Source organism: Rhinolophus sinicus, linkage group LG18, assembly GCF_036562045.2.
Source record: "Rhinolophus sinicus isolate RSC01 linkage group LG18, ASM3656204v1, whole genome shotgun sequence".
Taxonomy (NCBI): Eukaryota; Metazoa; Chordata; class Mammalia; order Chiroptera; family Rhinolophidae; genus Rhinolophus; species Rhinolophus sinicus.
In genome coordinates, this window is record NC_133767.1 from 5,087,122 (window position 1) to 5,109,218 (window position 22,097).

At 49.1% G+C, this 22,097-nt stretch overlaps 1 protein-coding gene across 2 annotated transcripts in view; it reads right to left on the reverse strand.

Annotated features, from left to right (window-relative positions):
* Positions 1–22,097, reverse strand: part of ABCC1 (ATP binding cassette subfamily C member 1 (ABCC1 blood group)) — a 115,421-nt gene that overhangs the window by 47,837 nt on the left and 45,487 nt on the right. For both annotated transcript variants that reach the window (XM_074322977.1, XM_074322976.1), the window contains exons 6-11: positions 18,106–18,167; positions 16,606–16,737; positions 6,726–6,956; positions 5,844–6,021; positions 3,799–3,960; positions 1,281–1,373 (exon numbers count right to left, since the gene is read on the reverse strand). In XM_074322977.1, coding sequence (XP_074179078.1) covers positions 1,281–1,373; positions 3,799–3,960; positions 5,844–6,021; positions 6,726–6,956; positions 16,606–16,737; positions 18,106–18,167 — 858 coding nt within the window. The remainder of the gene's footprint in view (positions 1–1,280; positions 1,374–3,798; positions 3,961–5,843; positions 6,022–6,725; positions 6,957–16,605; positions 16,738–18,105; positions 18,168–22,097) is intronic.

Genomic DNA, 22,097 nt, shown 5'->3' on the forward strand with positions numbered 1-22,097 from the left:
GCATGGCTCCAACCCCTGGGTGCCCACGCCACACAGCTGTTCAACACTGCTAATAACATCTGGCACTTTCCATATGCCAGGCCCTTTTCTGGGAATTTTAAATGCATTCAGTCATTCAATGCTCACGAGAACCCAACTATTAAGTGCAACGGTCATGCCTGGGTCACAGAGGAGGACACTTTAAGCAACATGAGGTCGAAGCCAGCAACTAAAGCTGTTTCAGAGGTGGGCCTCTCGGGGAAGCCTCCGTGTCAAGGGGACGAAAGGTGACCTGGTCCCAAGCCCCCTTCCTTGCCTGTCTTCACCTCCCAAGCCCCCACCTGATGAGGCCTCATTCCAACAGGCCCATGTCCTAAAACTCCTCTCCTACAGCACTAGCAGTGCAGCCAGGAGCTCTCATTTGAAATTCCACAGGCACATCATAAATAGCCATCAACAGGGGAGCAGAGAAATAAGCTCTGGGCCAGCTCCATTATGGCCGCTAGGCACCAGTTCAAGAGAATGAAGTCAGACTGTGGCATGCCACAGAAAAATCCCCGAGACTCAGTGTCCAATGATGAAATCAGGCGGCCAAACAGGCTTATTTGTGTAAAAATCTATGTGGTAACAGTACCAATACATATACACACCAAATCTAACTACATAAACAGATCTCCACGTAAATACATAGAAAGTTCTAGAAGGACTTGCTTCAATGTCTTCACCGTGGTTGAGAGGATAGGGAAGGGGACGTCCCCTTTTAATCTATACGCTTTTGTATTATTTGAACACTTGTTTTACAATGAGAAGGCACTCACTCTGTTACCTGGATGTTTAAAACCCTAAAAAAAATATGAAGTATCTCTGAACATAAAGAGTTTAACACCGTGCCTGCCACAAGAGGAAAGAGGAGGGAATACTATTTACTCCACTCTTGAAAGCACTCACACACATACATGAATAAACCCATGGGAAACGGAATTTCTCAGAGGCTCACAGACGTGATTTCAGTCACTGATCCACTAGGTCTAACGATTTCGGAAGCCCTCAACCTTCGCTGCCCATCGTAACCCCCTGGGAAGCTTTAAAAAGTCTTGATGTCCAAGCCCCATCCATATAAGGTGAATCAAAACCCCAGGATGGGGCCCAGGCATCAACATTTGCAAAAGTCCTCAGGGCGTTCCAACTGGTAGGCAAGGTTGAGAACCCCACATCCTGAGCGGAAGGAACTGGCTAAGACCCAAGGGGCAGGGCCTCTGGCCAGGGCCCAGCTTGGAGCCCTGAGGGGACAGACACCCTACCTGGTAGGTCTTGGTCTTCATGGCCATCACGGCATTGAGAGGAACCATGAGGACCATCACAGCGACCCCGGCCAGGACGGAGGCACCCAGGTTCTAAGGAAGGGGAGAGAACAAAGGCCTTCACACCGGCTTCCCCAGGCTGAGCCACCCACCGCCCACTCTGCCCGGCCAGTTGTGGGCAATCCCGGTATTTTACTCAACGATGCGCTAGGAAGCATTTTCAGATTTATTCCCGAGCCATCTCTCAGGGTCCCACAACCCCTTTAAGGATCTTTCATCCGAAACCCTTGGGACCAGGCGAGTTTTGCACATGTAATAAGGTATTGAGCAGAACACAGTTCCCACAGCCGGTCTGAGGGTTTATCTTGTTTGAAGGCCTACTTATAAATCAGGCCCTTGGCTGGCGTTTGGGAGCATGGATTTGGGGAGGGTTCCCACCATTCTCAGACTGGGAAGAGTGGCTCCGTCCCTAAACTGTGTGTACAAACAATATGGTATGTGCTGCATACCCCTTTCCTTCTGGGAATCTGGAAGTTTGGTATGTGCAGGGCAGAGAGGCTGTCTGTGTGACCAGCCCCCCAAAACCCTGCGTACGGTCTCTCTCTACTGAGCTCCCCTGGCTGGGAATGTTCCACACAAGCTGCCACAACTGGTTTCCGGGGATAAAGGGCCTCCTGTGTGACTCCACTGAAAGAGGACTCTTGGGAACTTTTACCCGGTTTCCCCAAAAAACCTACCTCCTGTGTCTCTACCCTTTGCTAATGCCACTGTAATAAATTAGAGCCCTGCGTCCTCCCAGCGAATCATCAACCTGCTGTGGTCTTGGGGACCCCTGACACAGGAGTACACGCCCTTCTATTGCATCCCACCCCCATCGGGATCTGGCACAATACTCCGTAACCAAATGCACTGATTTGTCAGCCGCAAAATAGGTACATTCACACTGACAGGGTTAACCAAGGTTATAAATACTTCACATCAGTCCCTTTGAGAGGGAAGGTGATTTCTACCAATGTACAGCATTCAGAATGTACTTATTGCCATTTTTTAATTGGTTTTGGTTATTTTTTATAGCTCTCCTGTGTTCTTCTTTTCTTGATCTCGTCCCTTGTGTTTTGCTGTTTTCTTTAGTGTTCTGTTTAGGTTCCTTTCTCTTTGTTTTTTGTATACTTTTGCAGGTTTCTGGTTTGTGCTTACCATGAGGTTTATTTAGGTACATCATTCTTTACCTATAGCAGAGTATTTTAACCTGATGGACGTTTAAGTTTGTATATGTTGTATACGGACTACATTTTTACTCACCTCTCCATGCTTTATGTTATCGAGGTCATGTTTTAAATCTTTCCATTTTGTGCATCTCCTAACTACTTATTGTGGTTTGAGCTTGATACTTTTTTTTGACCTTCATAGTAGCTTTTTAAATGTCTGACTCATTGTATTTATGAAATATTTGGCTTTACCTATGAGATTTTTCTTTTCCTTTCTCATGTTTTCTTATTTCTGGTGCGGGCCTTTCCTTTCTGCTGAAAGACCTTTTAACATTTCTTATACAACTGGTTTCATGGTGATGAATTCATTTAGTTTTTGCTTGTCTGAGAAACTATTTCTCCTTCCATTCTGAATACGCTTGCTGGGTAAATTATTCTAGGTTGTAGGTTCCTTTCTTTCAGCACTTTAAAGATGCCCTCTGCCTGCAGTGTTGCTGATGAGAAATCAGCGGATAGCCTTATCGGGTTTCCTTTGTACGTAACTCTTGTTTCCTTCAAGATAGTCACTTGATCTTTAACTTCTGCCATTTTAACTACAACATGTCTGGTTGTGGGTCTCCTTGGGTTCATCTTGTTTCAAGCTCTGTGCTTCCTGGGCCTGGAGGCCTGTTTCCTTCCCCAGGTTAGTCAAGTTTCCTGACATTATTTCTTTAAATTTTATGTTCTTTTCTTTCTTTCTTCTCCTTCTGCAATCCCTAGAATGCAAATGTCTGAGCATCTGAAATTATCCCAGAGGTCCCTTAGAGTATCCATCCTCATTGTTTTTCATCCTTTTTTCTTTTTGCTATTCTGATTGGTTGGTTTCCACTAGTCTGTCCTCCTGGTCACCAATCCATTCTGTGTTCAGCATCCTCCTACACCACTGCCCTCTGATGGATTTCTAGCCCTTGCAACCAAGAGAATCTTGACCAACATAATTCACGACTAGTGAATACATGAGTTCAGTTAGTGTTTGGGAGGAAACAGCGGGAGAAATACGGTGTGTATGTTGTAGGGTTGTTGATTACATATGCTGTCAAGAAAAGACCAATGCAAACGAATATCATGCCCCCAAAGAGAACATAAACCCAACACCTGAAGAACGGAATAAAATACCTAGGAATTAGCTCATGGGCCAGAACAGAAAATGTACACGATGGCAGGAAATACCAGTGAGCTATACTTGTTATCGACGCCCACACCCTCGTCCCCACCACCCACACTTGGAGGTCCCTCCCTACGTGCCAGGGGGAATGACGCCAAACACACACCAGCCACAGGAGGTAGAGGGCAAGCATGACCTGCAGAGGGGCTGACCAGACCATATTAATGTATGTGGTCAGGTCCATGAACCTCTGGGCGTCCACAGACATGAGATTGACGATCTCCCCAAGAGTGGAGGATTTCCGGGCGGAATTGGTGATCACCAGGGCCTGTGGGACAAAGGAAAGAAAAAGAGGGTGAGTGTGGCAGGCTAAGAGCCCTGGGCTCGGCCTCAGGGCCCATGTGGAAGAAGGAAAAGCTGCTGCTCTTTCCTCCTCCCTGCTGACGTGTCTGCCTTCCTAGCTCGTCCGGCTCATCACGAAGCTCTCACTCTGCTCGATGGCACTCACTGCCTCCCCGTCAAGCTCTTCAGTTGCCTAGACCCGGGCTTGGCACACTTCAGTGCGCACACACGTTCCTTGCGAAGCTTGTTACCAGGCAGGCTCTGCCTCAGCAGGTCTGGGTGGGACCTGAGACTCTGCATTTCTAACAGGCTGTCGGGTGATGCTGCCGCTGCGGATCCCCAGACACACGGAGGGACCAAGGTCCAGGCCACAGTTTCTCAACCTTGGCCTCCCTGACCTTTGAGGCTGGATGGTCCTCGGTGGGACCGTCCTGTGCACTGTGGGGCGTTTGGCAGCATCGCTGGCCTTGCCTCACTAGGTTCCCCCATCCCCAGGTTTGACAACCAAAAGTATCTCCAGACATGACCAAACATCCCCTGAGGGACAAAGCTGCCCAGCTTCCCAAACACGGTTTCCCATGATTACCTGGGGACTTTCAGAAAGACGGATGCCGAGGTCCCGCCCTCAGAGATCCTGATTTAGTGGGTTGGGGTATGGCCTAGGCGTGCAAAGTGTGTGAAGTTCTCCAGGGGAGTGTAACTTGCACACAGGGCTGAGAAAACCAACGATCCAGTCCCAACTTCCCAACTATCTGCTAGACAGTCTCTTCCCAACCCATGGGGCCCAAGTGGTACCATTGCCCCAGAGGCTAAGGAAGGGAGCGAGAAGGTAATCCAGTTCCTTTAATGTTGCCACGCAAGAGATTAACCGTTTTGTTTCCTTCTACCTGCCCCCAAAGAGAGGAGAGTCTGTAAGAGGATCCTTTCAGGGACTTTGCTAAACCTTTGTGTTTGCACCTTATGCCTCCCTGTTTGGTAAGATTCCTCACGGAAGGAACAACTCAAGCCAGACCAGTCCTGGGGACCAAGAAGAGAACCCATGGGGTTCACAGAGTTGGGCACAGCCCCCCACCTTCCTCAGGCTAAGGAAAGCCTCAGCCTCTGTGGCTGCATTCCTTCCCAAAACCTGCAAGGGAAGTGATTCAATGAGATGCTCTCCATCTATTCATATGCATATAGGTTTTCTCCCTTGGGAAGGTTGACACTATGGTCCAGCTGCCTGCAGGCACGGGTAATTGACTCGAATTGGTTTTCTATTATGATGTATAGGATTCACAGATCTTGAGATTGACAAGCTTCATCTCCTTTACTTCCCCACCTAACTAATAAAAGCGGATGCAAGGCCTGATTCGGGGCTTCCAGTCCTTGAGACTGGGGGTCCCTTGGCCTCTGCGCTTAAACTCTATTCATCACTACTGTCTTTTCTTAACCCTGCGGCGCCCTCCTCACTCCCCACAACTCTCGTCGGACGGGAGGTGACACTTTAAAGCCGTCTGTGCCCAAATGCCTGCTATGTACTCTATCATCCAGGGAAGGGACCATCTACTCAGTCTGACAAATGGAGAGTCAGAACAAGCTCAGACATAGAATATTAATCGCAGAGCAAGGACCTGCACCTGGATCTCCCCAAATCAAGCCCCACCTAAGAAATCCATTGCCTACCGCTGTCACGGGGCTCACCCATGTCCTACAGACTAAGCCCTGACATCGGCGTGGCTGTGGCCTACAGGGCAGTTCCTCATCTGCAGCCACCGAGGCCACCCTTATGCTCCTGCCCCAGAAGGTGGGATCCAAAGCCCACGGCGGCCCCTGCTGACCCAGCCACGTCCCGACGAGTCTGCCCAAGTGCCCGTGAGCGGCCGCACCCACCTTCCGGTAGACGGCCCCGATCACAGCGGTCTTGATCCTCATGCCGCTGACGAAGCAGATGTGGAAATACTGGTGCAGCACGAGGGTCTGGATGCAGGCGCTGATGAAGAGCAGTGCTGTGTAGAAGTAGCCCTGCCAGTTTGGGGCTTGCTTGTCATTCACAAAGCTGATGAGCAGCCTGCGAAGGAGCGAGGACAGAGGCCGGACTGACGGGGCCGTGACACATAGGGGCTGGGCCACGTCCACCGCGTCCTGCATTCTGACTTTCTCCCAGGCCAGGCCAGGCGGGCTTTGGGACTTCAGTGTGAGACACGGAAAACCAAACCCAGGGAGGTGATCTGAGTGTGTGAGTCGCCCAAAGTGCCCCTGTAGCCAGGGTGCCTCCACTTTATGCTTCTCGCACTGACGGCCCCACCTCATCACCTGGGAGTCACCCAAAGGGGAGCAAACAGAGAGTAGATGGGACAGAGGCGGGAGGCTTAGAGAATAAACGTGTGCCCCCAAGAGACACACAGAGAGGACACAGCATGAAAAGTGGAGGGAGAGAGGAAAGAAGGGAGGGAGGGAAACAGAGACGAGAGAGGTGACTTCCTTTCTGACTTCCTGGTTTCAGGAGGCAGTTTTCATGGGACTTGGCACTCCCCACTTGCCAAGGCAATCCTCTGTCATGCCCTTTAGGCTGCAGGGGAGCCTAGTAGGTTTCTGTAACTGGCAATCAAAGTGGCCTTAATGAAGATGCTTTCGAAGCAAAGCAGGCAGATGGAGAGACAGGGCTGTAAGGCCACTGAGCATGTAACAGGACCCTAAGGCAGAGGTTGGAGCATCGCAAGGGACAGGTCAAGGATGCCAGGAGTTCCCCAGCTGGGAGAGAAGAGCTCTTACTTCAAGATCTCTGGGCCTGTAAACATCATCAGGTCGTGCACGGCCTTGAACAGGAAGCTCATGAGGAAGTAGGGCCCAAAGGTCTTGTAAAGCACCTTAAACAGCGACGGATCCCTCTCCTTCTGGGGGGGCTTGACGATCAAAGCCTCGGCCTCCTCGTTCACATCCACTTTGGAGCCACCTTTCGGCTTCGCGGGATCCTTGGATGAGTACACGATCTTCACCAGCTGCCTGGAAGACAAGATTGTGGGGCCATTGTGGGGTCAGGACTCAGCCCACCAGCTATGGGAGACGGGCAGGGAGCCCCGCCCTCTGGGGAGGCTCAGCCATAGAAAGCCAGTCACAGCAGAGGCAGCTTAGCACCGTGGTTATAAACACGGACTCAGCATCCTGGCTCGGGCCACTGGCCAGCTGTGTGACTTTAGGCAAGTTCCTTAACCTCTCTACTGGGTTTCCTCGAAAATAAGACCTAGCCAGACCATCATGAGCTCTAATGCATCTTTGGGAGCAAAAATTAATATAAGACCTTGTATTGTATTTGTATTTGTAATTGTATTTGTAATTGTATTTGTAATTGGTATTGGTATTGGTATTGTACCTGGTCTTATATTATAGTAAAATAAGACCAGGTTTTATATTAATTTTTGCTCTGAAAGATGCATTAGAGCTGATTGTCCGGCTCAGTCTTATTTTCAGGGAAACACAGTAGGCCTTAGTTTCCTCATCTGTAAAATGGGGATAAAAATAGGACTTATTTCATAGGGCTGTTTTGAAAATTAAAAGAGTTAGTATACATGAAGAGCACAGAAAAGTACCAGTCCCACACTGATCTATAGATTCAGTGCAATCGCTATCAGAATCCCAGCTGGCTTTTCTGTAGAAACCGACTAGCTAATTCTAAAATTTATGTAGAAACTCAAGGGACCCAGAACAACCAACATAATCTTGAGAAAGAAAAACAAAGTAGGAGGATTCACACTTCCCAATTTCAAAACTTATTATAAAACAACCAGAATCAAGACAGGCATAAGGATAGACGTATATATAGATCAATGGAACAGAATTAAGAATCCAGAAATAAACCGGAATGATTTTTGAGAAGGGATTTCAAGACCATTCAATTGGAAAAGAATAGTCTTTTCTACAAATGGTGCTGAGAAACTAGATAGCTACAGGCAAAAGATTATGAAGTTGGACCCTAACCACACCATATACAAAAATTAACTTGAAATGGATCAAATACATAGAGCTAAAACTATAAAATTTTTAGAAGGCAATACAGAGGTAAATCTTTATGACCTTGGATTTGGCAATGGATTCTTAGATACGACACCAAAAGCCAAAGCAAGAAAAAGAAGAAACATAAACTTCACCGAAATAAAAAACTTTCGTGCTTCAAAACACACTATCAAAAAAGTGAAAAGGACAACCCACAGAATGGGAGAAAATATTTGCGAATCTAAAGTCTGATGCGGGACTTGTAACCAGAGCATCTAAAGAACACTTCCAACTGAAGAAGAAAAAGACAACCCAATATAAAAGGAGCAAAGAGGATATGCAAATGACCAGTAAGCACAGGAAACGTAGCTCAACATCACTGGTCACCAGGGAAATGCAAATCAAAACCACCATGAGCCATTACTGCACTATGACTGTTACCATCAGAAGTCTGATAAGAACAAGTATTTGCAAAGATGTGGAGAAACTGGAACGTTATACATGCTCCTCCGGAGGCCCCACCCACTTGGAACAGGATACTTCCAACATCGGGTCATATAACACACTGCGGCTTTCATCTGACCCTCTCCTGGTTCATTCACTCTGGGCAAAGCCAAGTAACGGGCATGTCATGAGGACATTCAATGAGCCCCCATGGAGAAGGCCCTGTGGTGAGACCTTGACAGTAGCCAGCACTCACTTGCCAACCGTGTGCAACCTGGAAGTAGATCCTAGAGCCCCCGCCGAGCCTTCAGATGACCACAGCCCCGGCCACCATCGTGACTGCAACATCATGAGACCCTGAGCCAGAACACCCAGTTAGACACTCGCAGATCCCTGACCCAGAGAAACTGTGTGAGATAATAAATGTTCACTGTTATTTTAAGCTGCTAGGTTTCGGGGTAATTTGCAGTAACAGATATACCCCTCAGCTCCCAGCTACCAAAATACAGTCAAGACAACATTCTCAAATGGCCAAACGTGGGTGCCACCACTGAAAAACATGCCCAAGTCTGACCCCCACTCAACCCTAACATTTACAACTTGCCAAATTCTTCCACGGCATGCGCTCACGAAATAAATAGCATTTGATTTCAGGGGAGTGTCGCTTGTCACCATCTATGCCACATCTGACCATCTGGGCCACATGAAACACCCTCCTGGAGACCACACCCCTCCAACACCCCTTGGCTCTCTCCTCTGTCCCCACTCCAAACTGTGGGCAATGGTCTACGCTCTGTCAAGTCCTTATTTTTCCACTCTGGGCTTCGTGCCCCAGGAAAGGACCAGAAACGTAGGACTCATCCCTGACCCCACCCCCCTTCATGCTCGCTAAGTCTCCTCAGGTGTGTGTCCTGTCCATTCCACTTCTGTGATGTGTGCAGTCATCCACCCACTTTGCATGTGCACGGCCTCCAATCCACAGTAAGTGACCATCGCGGGGACCTCCTCACCACTCTGCTTTCTTCCCTTCTTGTTCCCTTACAACCAATTCCTGTACAGCAGCCGGTGGGATTGTCCTAAAAACACATCATTTTCCTCCTGCAACTCCACTGATGCTTCCCACTTCATCCAAAATAAAACCTAAACTCTGGGTGATGCCAGACAACTTCCTATGGCTGCTGTAACAAATTACCACTAACTTAGTAGCTGAAAACCACACAAATTTACTATCTCATTATTTCCAGAGGTCAGAAATCTTAACTGGGCCCACAGGCATTGCGTTCCTTCCAGAGGCTCTCGGGCAGAAGCTGTTCTTGCCTTTTCCAGTTTCTAGAAGCCGCACTGCATCTTCTCTGGCCTCCTGTCTCCCTCTTATAAGGACACTTGTGATTATCTGGCCCACCCAAATAATAAACCACTGTCTCCACATCTCAAAACCCTTCCCTTAGTCACATCTGCCAAGTCCCTTTGCCGTGTAACAGAGTCACAGGTTCTGGGGGTCAGGACACAGACATCTTGGGGGGAAGGGGCATTATTCCACCGACCACAGAGGATTGTTTCTGTTTCTCACGCTGTCAATGTGACCACCACCTAAGGTCCTTCCCTACTCTTTACTGATTTCCCCGGAAGCTGGGTTTCTGGTGAGTTTTTAGCATGATTTCTTTTAGCGCACGCACGCCTTCCTGGCAAGGACAAGAAGGCGGGCAGAGAGGAAGGGAGTGGCTGAGCCGTCCCCTGTCCATTATCTGCACCACTTCCCAAGCTGGGCCCTGGCTTTGGGCCTGTGTGGCCTGGCTGACCCAAGGCTGTTTTCAGTGGTCAGAAGATGAGCTGCCAAAGGGCCAGGGAGAAGGTCTCGGGCAAGGAGAGAGGAGGAAGTCCCAGACCTGGGTGGAAGAGGTCAAGAAGAGCAGAGGGAATCAGCTAAGGCCTAGTCAGGAAAAAAATATCCAGTGAACAAGAGCCTACAAGCCAGGAAGGCACACCCAGAGGGGAGAGGAAGCAAGCAAGGCCTCTGAACGGTCCAGCTGGGAAGGGAATGGAAAGTTGGAAGGGGAAGGTCTGAGTCAGGAGAAAACCGTCCAGAACAGGGGAACAGAAAGGGTGAGGAAGCTGGAAACTGGAAAGAGAAAGGCACTTGCTGACTCAACCAGGTTTTGATGTGGGCAGAGGTGCCCATCCCAGTCAGCCATCCACAAAGGAAATGAACACCCGTTGAGGGGCCAGGCACTGGCAGAGCCACACCCTCAGGGGGCCAAGTGAGAGAAATGGACCAGCAAATGCGACTTCACAAGCCTGTGTGAGGGGTGCTATCATGGCAGCTTCCTGGAGGAGGTGACATCAAAGCCGAGACCTGCAAGACGAGGGCACAGGTTCAAATGGGGAACGAAAGGGTGCTACAGGCAGAGAGAAAAGGATGAGCGAGGCCCAGAGCTAAGGATTTTGAGAGAGGTCAGGCAGCCCTCGCAAGAAGCAGAAGAACCTCAAGGTATCCAGAGCAGGGATGGGACAGCTCCACACTGCTCTCCACAGAGAGACGGCTTTTTCTGTCATTTATTAAATAAGAGTCTACATTTTCTGGATATGCTCTGGGCATGGTCCTTGACCCATAATACTCCATATAATAAAGAAGAGCATCTTTGATCTACAATCACAGGGAATGGTTTGACAAACGTAATGCACATTCCACTCTTCTTAGAACTCACAATACACAGGACAAGTTTGGGAAAGCACAGAAGGGCACGACACCCAGCCCCCATACGCCCCTCCTGGGAAAGTGCAGCCCTGTCAGGATTGTATGTGTGTTGTATACAACTGTAAATGACTCAAGATGTTCTTCCTGTTTGTTTTGTTTTGTTGAGTGCTTTTGCTTCCTTAAAAACAGAGGCTTCACAAGGGGAGTTGTCGTGCAAATTCACATACTCTGGTTGTCACAACGTCTAGGGCAAATACTGGACTTTCCATGAGGTACGACAGACCAGTCTCAAAGGAAGCTGGTCCCACCACGCATCCATCCACATAGGTGACAGGCCTGCCTAAAATTACCTAAGTCTAGAACCCAACTCCCGACATAAATCCATACACAGTATCTATTTTCTTTTTGCAAATCTAAATATGCCTCAACATTTTTTTTCAGCGATGCAATAATTGTCAATTAAGAGAAAGACCATATTTTGTTAGGAACCTTGCCAGGTGTTGGTGACCACTTTGCAAAACCTGGTCTGTGAGAGCAATGATGGTTCTGGTCTCCAGAACTGCACACACCGGGTCAGGCGGGATTTGCAGTCATCACAGACCAATCTCCACGTGGGAACCGGTGGCAACACCTCATTTCATGTTCCGGTGTGCGCCTCAGCAATCACACATGGAAGTACGTGTTGTCCTATCATAGACCCCTCGTCTTTCTGTTTTCCTTTAAGGTCTCAAGAGAGCATTCTGTTGATTTTGTAAATTAAGATACATGGTGGGTTGTTTTTATCTATTTCCTTAAAGCTGAGGAAGAGAGTGACGAAATAAAATGGAGTCACTCAAGTCAAGCTGTTCAATTCCTCAGATCAGGTAGGTTGAGGCCTGAGGAAACGATTCCGCTCTTGTGTGAACAAGCCAGGGAACTTCAAGTGTTGACCTTTCCAGATCTGCGTCAATACCTGGATACACATCAGACCTCCAGGAACCCTCTGATTCTGCTCTGAATAACCAAGGAAGGAATGTTCACGTGTGCCTGACATCCACCATCCAGACCACCGGTCATCCAGAGGGCGACACATTCAGAGGCTAAGAACGCAGGACTGATTCTTCTCAAGAATGTACTGTTCACCATAAGAACTCTTAGCTGGTCTTCCTTCCCTGGAGCACTTGAAACCGCTCAGAGACCTAGCCTTCCCCCCAGGATAACCAGCAACCCCCAAGGCAGCAGAAGACGGTAGCCAGGACCTGACTAATGGTCAGAGGTCCGGACATCTGGCAGACTGCAGATAACATCTTGACCTAAGTAAGTTATGCTTTAGTTCCTGAGCCCTAAGGTGGAACAGCCCCCCTGGCTACTTTCCCATGAGACAGACAGAGCGATGCGGGAGCAGACCTCAGAACCGTCCTCAAGACGTGAAGAAATGATTTATTACCTTTGCCTCACTTCTGACCAATCAGCGCCCAGCACGAACTGAACCCCTAACCCACGGTGTGTTCTGAGTTTGCCCTATAGAACCTGAGACCCACATGCCACTGGGGAGCCAGGTCTGAGGCTCCCTGTGTCCAGACTGGCCAATTCCATATTACACTGTTTTCCTTTCTATCCTGCGAACTCCTGCTCAGACATGTGTTTGGGCCGGTGTGTGGAGGCAGTCGGACTCAATAACTCTTGGGTCCTGAGTATTGCTTTGTTGTGTTGCCAGTTTGCAGCCCCTAAGACCCTTGAATAAATCTTTACAATTTATTTCTAGCCAGAATCTGTGAATTCATTTGACAAAGCCCAGTAAGGGAGGTGTTACAAAATCTTTGTCTTCAAAGAGACCATGAGTCTGAAAGGTGAGAACCAATGTTTAATATGTATATTTTGGAGTTTTGTTTTCTTGGTTCGTCTGTTATTGGATGTTTGCATTCTTTTATGAAATAGAGACAATCAAGTAAAACAGTCACCCTTCCTTCAAACACTGCCTTTTATAACATAGAGCTTCCTTGGGGTATAACTTATATAAGATCAACTGCACATAATCAAAGTGTGGGATGTGATGAGTTGTGACATATGTACACACCTGTGAAACCACCAGGGAAATCAAGATAATGAACACATCCATCTTTGTTCTGTTTTGCCTCTTTTTCATTCCCCCACCCACCTCTCTACCTCTCTCCTGCCCCAGGAAACTGCTGATATGACTTCTGTTACTGTAGAATCATTTCCATCCTCTAGAATTGTATATAATGGAACCATCCTAGAATGCACTCTTATCTGGCTTGATTCACTCAGCCTGTTTCGAGATTTTTCCATGTTGTTGAGCATATCAACAGATAAGCCCTTTGTATTGCTTAGACGTATTCCCCTGAATGGCTATTCCATGATTTGTACATCTATTCACTTGTCTGGGTTGCTTTCTGCTTTGGCCATCACAAATAAGGCTGCTGTGAACATTCCTGTACAAGTCTATTATGAACACGTGTCTTCAGTTCTCTTGGGCATACATCGAGAAGTAGAAAGGTTGCTGGTATAACAACAGTTTAACTTTTTTTAAAGCTGCCAAACTCTTTCCCAGAGCCGTGGAACCATTTGATAGTCATGCCAGCAGGAACCACCGTCCAAAACGACCTTAACCTATGGGAGACCACAAATCGAAATTTCCACTCCATTTTGTTAACCTCAAAAGCATTTGATACCACCCAAATGAAGAACTGGATTTTAAAACCCAAAGGCGGAGGGAAGGCAGCTCAGGGCTAAACAGAGGGGCTAGAGGGGGTAGGAGGTCGAGCCCCGAGGCTAAGAAACCGAGCTGGTCTCACTCCCTGCCCAGGCCGCCATCACCCAGAAGGCCCGCGACAGCCAGCAGCCCTGCCCAGGCCGCCATCACCCAGAAGGCCCGGGACAGCCAGCAGCCCTGCCCAGGCCGCCATCACGCAGAAGGCCCGCGACAGCCAGCAGCCCAGGGCCAGCACCGGCTACATTTGTTCTCCAGCTAACTGAACAGGCCTCACTGCACAGGGACACACCAACTTCCAGCCGAGAACAGGACTTCCCCTCCATTCCCCTCCCCCACGTCCACAGAGGTTCCAGAGGCCAGATCTGGCTTCCGCCTCCGGGAACAGAGTGAGGGACTCATCTGCCAAGATCCCAAGGCAATGAACCCCCAAGCGGAGAACGCCTCAAGGCCAAGGTAGTCATGAAGCCAGAGCCCGAGGGTGGCCTGTGTGGGAGCTCAACTAGCCAACTGTCACCATGAGCTTCCATGTAAGATGGAGGCACCCAGTCTGGTGCCACGCCCAGATGAATAACCACAATTTATACCCAAGACTGTGACATGGCTTATCAGAAGGTGACACGACAGGGCTTATCAGATGGTAACATGACATGGCTTATCAGAAGGTGACACGACAGGGCTTATCAGATGACATTTATCGCACTGAATTCTCACAAAGTCCTCTGAAAACTTAGAAAACTAAGGTGTCGGGCCCCCAACCAGGTCTCCTTGTGTCCACTCCCACCCATGAGCCACCTTCCCTAGGGCAGCCCAACTGGCAGTTATAAAGCAAACTCAGGACGGGCCACTGCTCTACACAAAACCCACCTCCATCGTCTTACCGCAGCTGGGGTCAGACCCTAACTCACTCTGCGGCCTGGGAGACCCCTACAAATACTTCTGCTACTTTATCGCCTCCAGTTCTCCCCCTCACTCACTCCAGTGAGACCACACTGGGCTCCTTGCTGCACTGGAAGCATGTCAAACTCACCTCTGCCTCAGGACCTTTGCACTAGCTGCTCCCTCTGACCAAAAAGTCCTTCCCCCATATATGCACATGGCTCACTCCCTCCTTCCATGAGTCTCTGCTCAAATGTCACCTTCTCAGAGAGGCCACCCCTGACGACCGAATCTACACCGGCTCCCCCAGTTGTCTTGCCCTAATTTCCTCATTTTCATCTCATCTTGACACTCTACACTCTCCCGTTTCTCGTCAGTGTGTGCTCGACTCCCAACGTCCTGTCTGTCTCACATCTAGAATGAAAGTGGCACCAACCACGGAGCCCGTCTCTTTTGTTCCGCTCTCTGAACCCCCAGGGTCTAAACAGCGCTGGTCACATCAGCAGCAGTCACCTGGACCCACTGAATGAATGGATTCAGGGCCAGGCTGGTGACGTGGCTCCTGGTTCCAACGCAGTCGCCTTGTTGCCAGCCTCTCCCCCACCGTCTCCAGTAACGTGTTCACTGGGTAAGCCCCAGGGTCACAAAGGTGGGCATCACCTGGCAGCCACCATGGGTAGACGGCTGAGCCAAGCAGTCTGTGGGGACTGGGCAACGAGGAGTGGGGAAACCCAAGCTGAGAACATGGCCTTCTCATCAAGGATGCTGCAGGCCCGGCTCAAGGAACTGGGGACCCGCCTCGGCCTGAGAGCCTCCAGCTGGGCCAGGGCCAGGGCCACTGGACTCAGCCACAGCCGTGTGTGCACAGAACACCAGCCATCTCCTCGCCATGCTCGGCCACAGACACTCAAGTTCAACCCACCTTCCACAAGACAACTTCTCCGTGTCCGCGGCTGAATGAGCCACCAGCAGAGAGTCACAAGGTCCTCTGCTGATGACCTGAGGCCAGCGGCACAGATGTCCCAAATTCTCTCCTACTGCCTGTGAACTGGGTGTTCTTCCGACGGGACAAGGAAGCAGGCCGAGTCTGGGGTTTTCCTCCTGGAGGCCGACTGGTCTGGGGGAGCCCAACATGCCAGGCCAGCCCCAGGCTCAACGGACTCACGAAAGTGAGTAACTGGCTTATCAGAAGGTGACACGACAGGGCTTATCAGATGACATTTATCGCACTGAATTCTCACAAAGTCCTCTGAAAACTTAGAAAACTAAGGTGTCGGGCCCCCAACCAGGACACCAAGAGGGACCTCTGACGGAAGCCGTGGACTCAGGGTGGTTATGAAATGTCAGCACGGGCTCACTGAGTTTAACAAATGGGCCACTCTAATGAGGGGTTACTGTGGGGGAGGCTGTGCATGTGTTAGGCAGGGGCAGGTGGGAAAGCTCTGTACCTTCTGCTCAGTATTGCTGGGACCCTAACGCTGTCCCCAGAACTGAAGTCTAGTTTGAAAACAATCCTTACGGTCAAACTTCCCCGGGATTGGGGCTTCTCTGCTAATCACCTCGCGAGTGCTTGGCTTGGTGCGCTGAACCAAAACACTTAAAATGGCAAGAACATTCAGGAGGCCAGATGTGCGTACACAGGCACAGGAACTGATTCAGGGACGGAAGGGTCCCACGCCCTGGCCACACCTCGCCAAGAGTCATGGCCAACAGTCCATCACTTCCTCGACGGACATTTTTCTCTCTTCTTTTCTCCCCAAACTGCCTTAGCTGCAGTAAGAGCGTGGCTGGGAAGAGTGAAGCAACTTGCCTAGGACCATGAAGCCAGTCAGAAGTGGCACTGCCACCATTCTGGGCCACGGCAGCGGGAGGGAGGTGACCGGGTCATCCCAGAGTGTGTCTGGCTTTCCCGTGGCAAGAGGCCTCGTACTTACTTTCTGGATTTGGCGCATTCCTTCTTCCAGTTCTTCACCAACATGGGCACCACTTGTTCTGACATGTCTTCCTTGTTCAGGGACCAGAGGTCCGTGCTCTCCAGGGGCTGGCGGTAGCCCAGGACCATCAACCTGGGGCCGAAACACAAGGAGGGAGGCGATGCGAGTCGGGAGAGAGAGGAGGCTGGCCGTCACCACACACCTCCGCCACCGCCAGACGCCCCCACGCCAAGGCAGCCCACCGCACCCGAGCACAGGGCGCAGTTGGGACTATCTGAACACGGATGGACATTTGGGCACATTAAATAATCACTGCTAATTCTGTTATGTCCCCCGGGAAACAATGGCCGCATGCTTTAGAAATACATACAGAATATTTAGGAGGGAACTATCAGGATGGCTCCAATTTACTTAAAAAAGAGTTTTTTAAGGCTGCTATGGCAAAGCATTCACAAGTGTAAAATCTGGGTGATGAGTTTATCGAGCTTTAGTAGACTAGTCTTTCTACATGTTGGAACACTCGCCTGATAAAAAGCAAACCTAATATTTTAACCTGTTCTTTTGAAATAATTTCAAAATTTAGAATCACATGAATCATACAAAGGATTCCTGTCTCGCCTTCATCTAGTTCACCGTTGTTACACTGTGGCCACGTTTGCGGTACCATCCTCTCTGTCTATATCTATAAACACACACATATGGGAACATCTATTTTTTTCGGAACCACTTCAGAGTAGATTGCAAGTGCTACACACCTTTACCCCTAAAGACCGGGGTGCATCCCTGCGAGAAAAAAAGACGTACTCTTACGTAACCAGAGTACAATGACCAAAATCAGAAACACTAGCATGGATGGCACGGCCCACGATTCATATTTAAATTATACCCATTGTCCCAGGGAAGTTCTTTAACAGTCATTTGAAAAATAATGAAATATGAAAAATATTTAATTAAAAATTGATGTTTGCAAAAAGTTTATAAGGACAGAGAACAATGCTTATTAGGTGGGGCGGGGGACAGGGGATTCAAATCATCCCCAGTAAGATGCTCACACTGTGTGTGGGGGGAGTGTGCAAAAAAAAAGGGGGACAAGAAGGGAGCATATTAAACTGTTGACAGTGGTTGTCTCTGGTGTTTTTTTATTGATTTCTGTGTGTTTCTCTTACCTACATTTCCTATGGTGCATGTGTATTTTGTAATGGTGAGGGATTTGAAACAATGCCAGTAATAGTAATTATGTCTAATGTTAAAAAAATACCCAAATCTGAAGCTAAACCAAGAGCATGGAGCTTTTAACTGACCCGGGCCATGCTGTCTGCAGAGGCTCAAGTGTTTTATGGTTTATATAACTCGAGCTCGTGAACGTGGGGAGCTGGGTCAGTGTCTCTGAGACCTTGTGCCCAGGGCAGGCACACTCAAGACATGACTCTGTCTGTCCAGGGAAGGGTGGGGGGTCTGCCAAACCACACACTCATCACCACCCCCTGCCCGAGGCCTTACCCTGTGATCCACCAGAAGGTGATTCTGGAAAGGAAGGAGGCGCCGGATTCCGGGCAAGGATTCTAGTGGAGAGAAAATAGGATGGGGAAGAAAAGGGAAAGGAATGATTCAACTTTTCGGGGACACCAGCACTCAGCAGGGAGCGGTCAGCAGACGGCTCTTCCTCTCAAAGGACCAGCAGCCACTCTCACGCCCCTGATTTGCTCCCTGAAAGGACTTCTCTCCTGAGTCCTGGTGGCCTTGAAGGAAACACATGGCAGCTCCTCTAGTTTCACCCAGAAAATATTTCCTGAGTGTCTCCTATGTGCTAAAACAGTACAGTGCATCATACACCTGTCTTATCTCACATGCCCATAGCAACCCAATGGGGGTGATGCTACCACTGTCCCCATTTTATTCATTCATTCATTCATTCATTCATTCAGTCAACAAATATTTTCTTAGCATCTACTATGTACCTAGCGTCATGTACACAAATCTGAACAAACAGACATGACCCTTCCCTTTAGAAAACCCACGGTATACGGGGCTGGTAGAAGTAGTAATAATAAAAACAACAATACCACATGCGAACGTTCTCTACGAGCTAAGTAGTGTACACAAATCATCTCATTTAATCTTCATAACTACCCTACAGAAGTAGGTAAAAGCAATCACCCTCATTTTGTAGTTAAATCAAAGAGGCCAGGGGTGAAATGACTGGTCCAGAGTCCCATCACGAGAAGATGTGAGACAGGATGTGGGCTCCCAACAGTCAGGCTCCAGAGAGAGACAGTCATCAAATGATCGTGTGAACAAACACAAAACAGCAACTGCGATGGGGATCACAGCCTGGAGGCGGGTCAGTATTACCAGTGAGATCACTGGTGTCTTACTGGGCTCAGTGGAAGCGAGTCGACAAGGGATGAGGGCTGACCCAGTTGACAGAGGTCAGGGAAGGCATCCCTGCAGATGATGTTCAAGCTGGGGTTTGAGGAGTGAGTAGAGGACAACTAAGAAAAGGGGAGAGGCACGGTGGTCCCAGCCGAGAATAGTATGTGCAAAGGCCCTGCGGTATACGGGAGCATGGCCTCCTCCAGGGATCAAGATGGGGCCTGGGCAGTCTACACTGGAGGCCACGTAAGGAATTTCGGTCTTCATCCTAAGGCAATGGGAAGTCACAGACGGATTCTCAGCAAGCTTTAAAGGACCTGTTTCGCAGACGAGGAAAGGGACATCGGCCGCTGGGATTGCACACAAGGGCCAGCTTTCAACGCTGATATGCTCAGGTCTAAATTCTGAAGCAGGAATTTTAGTGAAGGGGGTCACCATGCAGTCAGTCATCAGATCCTTGGCAGAGGACGGCGCTCAATGTCCCAGCATTTTTCAGAGACAAGGCATTTAGAGCTACCCCTGACCCAAGTGGTTTTCCACCTGGGCTGGGAGTACTTTTAGAAAACACTGTATCTGCGCCCTCCCCCCCACCCCCCTAACACTGCCTCAGAGTCTGATAAACCTGGTTTGGGGTGGGGCCCAGGGGAGTGTTTGTTTTTAACTCCAGAGTCTCCTTGGCAAAGTATCTGGGCAGGAAATGTACACGACAAGCCTAGAACCGCTTGTCACACCTGACACCAAGGAGACTAAAGCTGGGTAGGATTGTTAAAAGGTCTCAGAAGTAACCAGAAGTGGCTCCCACTAGCCGACAAAGGGACAATCTGAGCTGCAATAAGGACAATAAGTAGAATGGACTGAAACACATCACGTATGTTTAAATACACAAGTTCATACTGATACTGGACAAAAAGAACCACCTCTTGGTGTCGCTGAGCAAAAGACGTGAGCAAACCAAGTCGTTGTACTGCAAATAGAGTAAGGACAGGAAACAAGTATTTTTCCTGCCTTTCCTAAAGGAACTATACCATGGCGAGGACAAGGGGTTGTAAAGAGATGAGGGGGAATGTCGTCTTTGGATAGAAATAGTCCAGCTAATACATGAAGACGGGATGGTACAACATAAGACAATGTACCACATGGCAACCACAATGGAGCACTGAATTATTACTGTTTTTAGGCCAGATAATGGTGTCCCCGTTTTGCTGTTTAAAACCCTTATCTTCCAGACACTATCACTGGGGCAAGCTGGGTGAAGGATATACAGAAACTCTATCTACAATTTTCACAACTTCTCATGAATCAAGTTATTTCAAAATAAAAGTTATTAAAAATTGAAAGTTCCTTATCTATCAGAGATACACACTGAAACACTTCTACATGTGATGTAGGGTAGAGTCCATGGCAGTTCATTATACGATGCTGTCTGCTTTCGTACACGTGAGTTTCCAACATGAAAAGCTCTCCCAATGATTCAAACGTGCAGCGTCCTGGGCTGAGAACCACCAGGCTCCAGGCTGGGGCCACGAGGCCTGCAGAGGTTCCCAGCCCAGGCTGTCCCAGAATCACCCAGGTGCCCAGGGTCCCAACCCAGACCAACCAGATCAGTGCTTCTGGGCATGAGGCCCTGGCATCAGTATATTTTTAATGAGGTAAATCAGATGCAGCTGGCCCACAGATCTACATTCCAGACCAACCTAAAGCAGACTGACTTCAGACTGTGGAGCCAGAGAAAGCTGGGTTCAAATTCCAGTTCTGCCGTTTTCTAGCTGAATGACTTTGGACAAGTCCCTTCTCCTCGAAGCCTTGGTTTTTGCTGCAAAGTAGGACAAGTGAAGTGAGGTCCATGGGACTCTGTCGTAAGATGGAATTCGTCCAACCTAAGGTGGCAACAGTATTCGTGGAGGAGGTGGTGGGATTTGCTCTGAAGACTGGTTTTTCTTCCGGAAGTGGGTGGGTTATCAGGGAATCGCAAATGTCCTTCAACTGCAGTGCAGTTCCTACCCACGGTGGAAAGCTAAGCAATGCTGGCAGAGAAGCAGGAGGGTGTGGGGAACAGCTGGCAATGACTCATTTATTTCTTGAGCAAATATTTAGGGAAGCCCTGCCTATATGCCAGGAGGCAGCTAAGGGCTGGGGACACAGCTAGGATGGAGACAGTGAGGTCCCCACCCCATACAACTTCTAACTGAGAGGGAGATGGACAGGAAGCAAACCAAGATGCAAATAAATGTGTAACTATAAACGGTGAGAGCTGCAACAAAGGAAACATACAGGGTGCCAGAGAGAGAGGGGGGTGGGGGAGCTTATGTGTCAGGCAAATGCACAGCTAGTAGGTTAGAAGGTTTGAATCCCAGCTCTGCCACTTACCAGCTGTGGAATTTGGGACAAGTTACTTGGTGGTGATAAAATGAAGTGAGATAAAATAAGCATGTTAAGTACATAGAATAGCACCTGGCACAGAGTAAAAGCTCAAGAAATGGTATCACTAATAATAATATAAACGAGAATAGTAAAAACAACGGCAGCGTCTTCCACCTCTGGCAGGCCTGTGATCCACCAAGCACCGTACCAGATGCTTTCTTCACATCGGGGTCAGCAAACCAAGGCCCGTGGATGGGCTGGCCGCTTGGAAATAAAGTTTTATCGGGACACGGTGATGCCCATCCATTTACACAATGTCCGTGCTGCTTTTGGGCTACAAGGGCAGAGGTGAGTAGCCGTGATAGATGCCACACGGCCTGCAATGCCTGAAACACTTACTGTCTGGCTCTTTGCACAAAACGTTGGCTGACCCCTGCTCACGTTAGACCTCATAACACCCTAAGACACAATGATTAATAAGGGGGAACCTAGGGCTCAAATGAGGGCCTTCTGCCTCCTAATCCAGTCTTCCTTCAGTCTTGGCCTCAACAGGGAGTAGGATGGTGCAAGTTACACCTTACACAAAGGTGCCCAGCTGGGCGGCAAGTGGGGGCTGAAGGGCACCCCCTGCCCAGCTCAACAAAGCCACCAGGTCCTGTGCGAGGGAGGGGCTGTGTCAGCTTGAAGGAAGCAAGACCTTTCCCAAACTCATCCACCCAGGGCAGGTGAGTCATCTTTTTCTAATTTGCAAAGGCAGG